Source organism: Chrysochloris asiatica, unplaced genomic scaffold (genome assembly GCF_000296735.1).
Source record: "Chrysochloris asiatica unplaced genomic scaffold, ChrAsi1.0 scaffold00019, whole genome shotgun sequence".
Lineage (NCBI taxonomy): Eukaryota > Metazoa > Chordata > Mammalia > Afrosoricida > Chrysochloridae > Chrysochloris > Chrysochloris asiatica.
This window is the reverse complement of record NW_006408537.1, coordinates 22,644,511-22,646,992: the sequence shown is the minus strand read 5'-3', so window position 1 is coordinate 22,646,992 and position 2,482 is coordinate 22,644,511. Positions and strand designations below refer to the sequence as shown.

General features: G+C 37.8%; 1 protein-coding gene across 1 annotated transcript in view; it reads right to left on the bottom strand.

The window, feature by feature from the left end:
* The window catches only part of COL19A1 (collagen, type XIX, alpha 1), a 506,470-nt gene that overhangs the window by 364,452 nt on the left and 139,536 nt on the right, over window positions 1-2,482 (bottom strand). Inside the window, exon 13 of the mRNA XM_006835782.1 lies at window positions 1,277-1,321. Within this exon, the coding sequence (XP_006835845.1) occupies window positions 1,277-1,321 (45 nt within the window). The remainder of the gene's footprint in view (window positions 1-1,276; window positions 1,322-2,482) is intronic.

The following is a 2,482-nucleotide window of genomic DNA, read 5'->3' as shown; positions in this document are numbered from 1 at the left end:
ATATATATATATATACCAAGTATATTTAGGTATATTTGACACTAAATGCATATTCTACCTTTTTTTGTTGACCTAAAATACAGACTTGAACTTGATCTGTTCATTCAAGCTGACATCGAAGCTGTTAAATACCCCATCCTATCAACCACAATGTCAGTATGATACAGCTACCGCAAACAGCTGCTGGAAAGTTCAAAACTATTTCCCAGCAGATAAATCTGCACATCCCTTGGCTTGCAACTTGACTCGAAGATGTAGCACATGCTGTCTCAATGGATTTTGTCTAGAAGCTGTGAAGAAATTCAGAAGCTTGCCATTTCATCACTGCCAGTTCGATCTTTATCAAGCCAAGTAAAAGACGATTTTTCAAAAGCTTTAAATATAAATAATAGCATATCTTTTTTTGATGATAATTTTCAGCTACAGAGAAAAACCTAGATGCAATAGTAGCTTCTGACATCTTATGCCAAGGCGAGAAAAATTCCTCTAGAGCATAGAATGGTCTGCCTGGCTTTGGTGGGCATCTGATATTGCATCAACAATGCTCTTCCATGTGGGAATTATCTGGGTGGTATCCTGACAGCTGGTCTCACCTGAAGTGGCTCCTTATCCCTCTAGGAAACTTAAAAACATGAGTCTTTTTTGTTTCCAGTAATACTGACCATATATAATCATGTTTCTTCATAGAGAAGAAAAGTAGCCCTTGGACAGTAAAGGAATATCGATAAAGTTTACCTTGGTAAAGACAAGTTTCAAGCCACAGAAAGATGCAGTCTCGCTAATATACATCTTTTATTAGGAATCTGTCATTCTGAATGGTATTTTTTAAAAGACTAGTAGTCTATAGCACCTTTGCAATATTTTAATATTGTATTTCATTGTAATCATTATGCCTAGTTCAATCTGGGATATACAAAAAAGGAAGATAAGCAAAAAATAACCCAATATAGTACAAGGCAATGAAAATTATTCCAATCTATAATGAAAACATTCCCAGATCAGTAGTTCACTCCCACTGTCCAGAAAGCTTAGTTGTTGACCTATCTGGAAAACCATGTGGCTTAAGCTCTCTGATTAAGCTTTCTTCTAGCATGGTCTCTTTTGAGAGAAGACTGCATCCATGTTCCCCCTTAGAAAGACCAGTTTGTGAGGAAAGAATCTTAGACGGAATTTCATTTCATTAAGTAAATTTTCTTCATCCTCACTCTATATTACTAAGTATGAATTCCATTTTCAAAATGTTAAAATTCTTTAACTTAGATGAAATACTCTTTACCTTTAGACCAGGTAAGCCTGGTGCACCATGAAAACCATTTTCACCCTAGAAGAAACACAGAGAAAAAATTGTATTTGCCATAAAAAAAAAATTTTAAGAATAAAGAACATATTTTGGTCTTCAACTAGATCTATTGTTGTAAGGAAAGATAGCCTAAAATTGAATAGTTACTATGTATAGGTTAAGGAGCTCTGGTAGCATAGTGGTTATGAGTCAGGCTGCTGATCTCACAGTCAGCAGTTCGAAACTACCAGCAGTTTGTGGTTCTGTGGGAGTAAGATGAGGCTTTCTGCTCCCGTGAAGATTTACAGCCTCAGAAACCATGTGCGGGGTCGCTATGAGTCTGAACCGACTCCACGGCACATAACCACCATCACTATGTGTAGGTAGCTTTCTTTTACCCAGTATCTTATAAAAAATTCCATGATTACCATTTCAAACTTAAAAATAAAAGTTCTGACATATTTAGTAACATGCTCAAGGTCACCTAACTAATGAAATTAGCTGGACTTGAATCAAAGTTGCTCTTGCTCTGTTGCTACTGTTAAGTGTGGGTAGCAATCCAGTGCCTATCCTACAGTGCTACACCAGAATTCCTGCTCTAATTTGTTGTTGTTAGTGCCACAGAGTCGGTTCTGACTCATAGTGACCATGTATAGGGTTTCTGTGGAGAAACTGGTGGATTTGACCTCCCAATCTTTCAGTTAACAGTCCAGTGCTTATCCTACAGCACCACACCTGTAGAAGAGCCCATATTTAGTATTCCTTATTTCTTTTATTCTTTTTCTAACATCTGATTATAATTTGAAAGATTTATATAGTGCTTCCTATGAGCCAGGCACAGTTCTTACAATCAAACTATGGAGCAGATATAATAATGGTAGCTACCCTATCAAGCTGGTTGATACACTTCAACTCAGACACTTCACTTCTGCACCTAACCACCTAGCTACATTGGCTCTGGGAAAAAAATTAATGCTAGCTTTTAAGAGACTGCTTGTGTAAAAATGGACTACATATATGTGTATCTACTTGGAGCCGCAGCGAGACGTGTAGTGTGGAGCTCCAACAACAACACGGAATATTGGGCCACAAGGCTGTTTAACTGCAAGTTGCGGAAAGCCTCATCTCTCTCACGTAGAGGGCCTGGAGGATTTGAGCTGCTGACCACGAGGTTCACAACCAGGTTTTTGTTTGTTTGTTTGT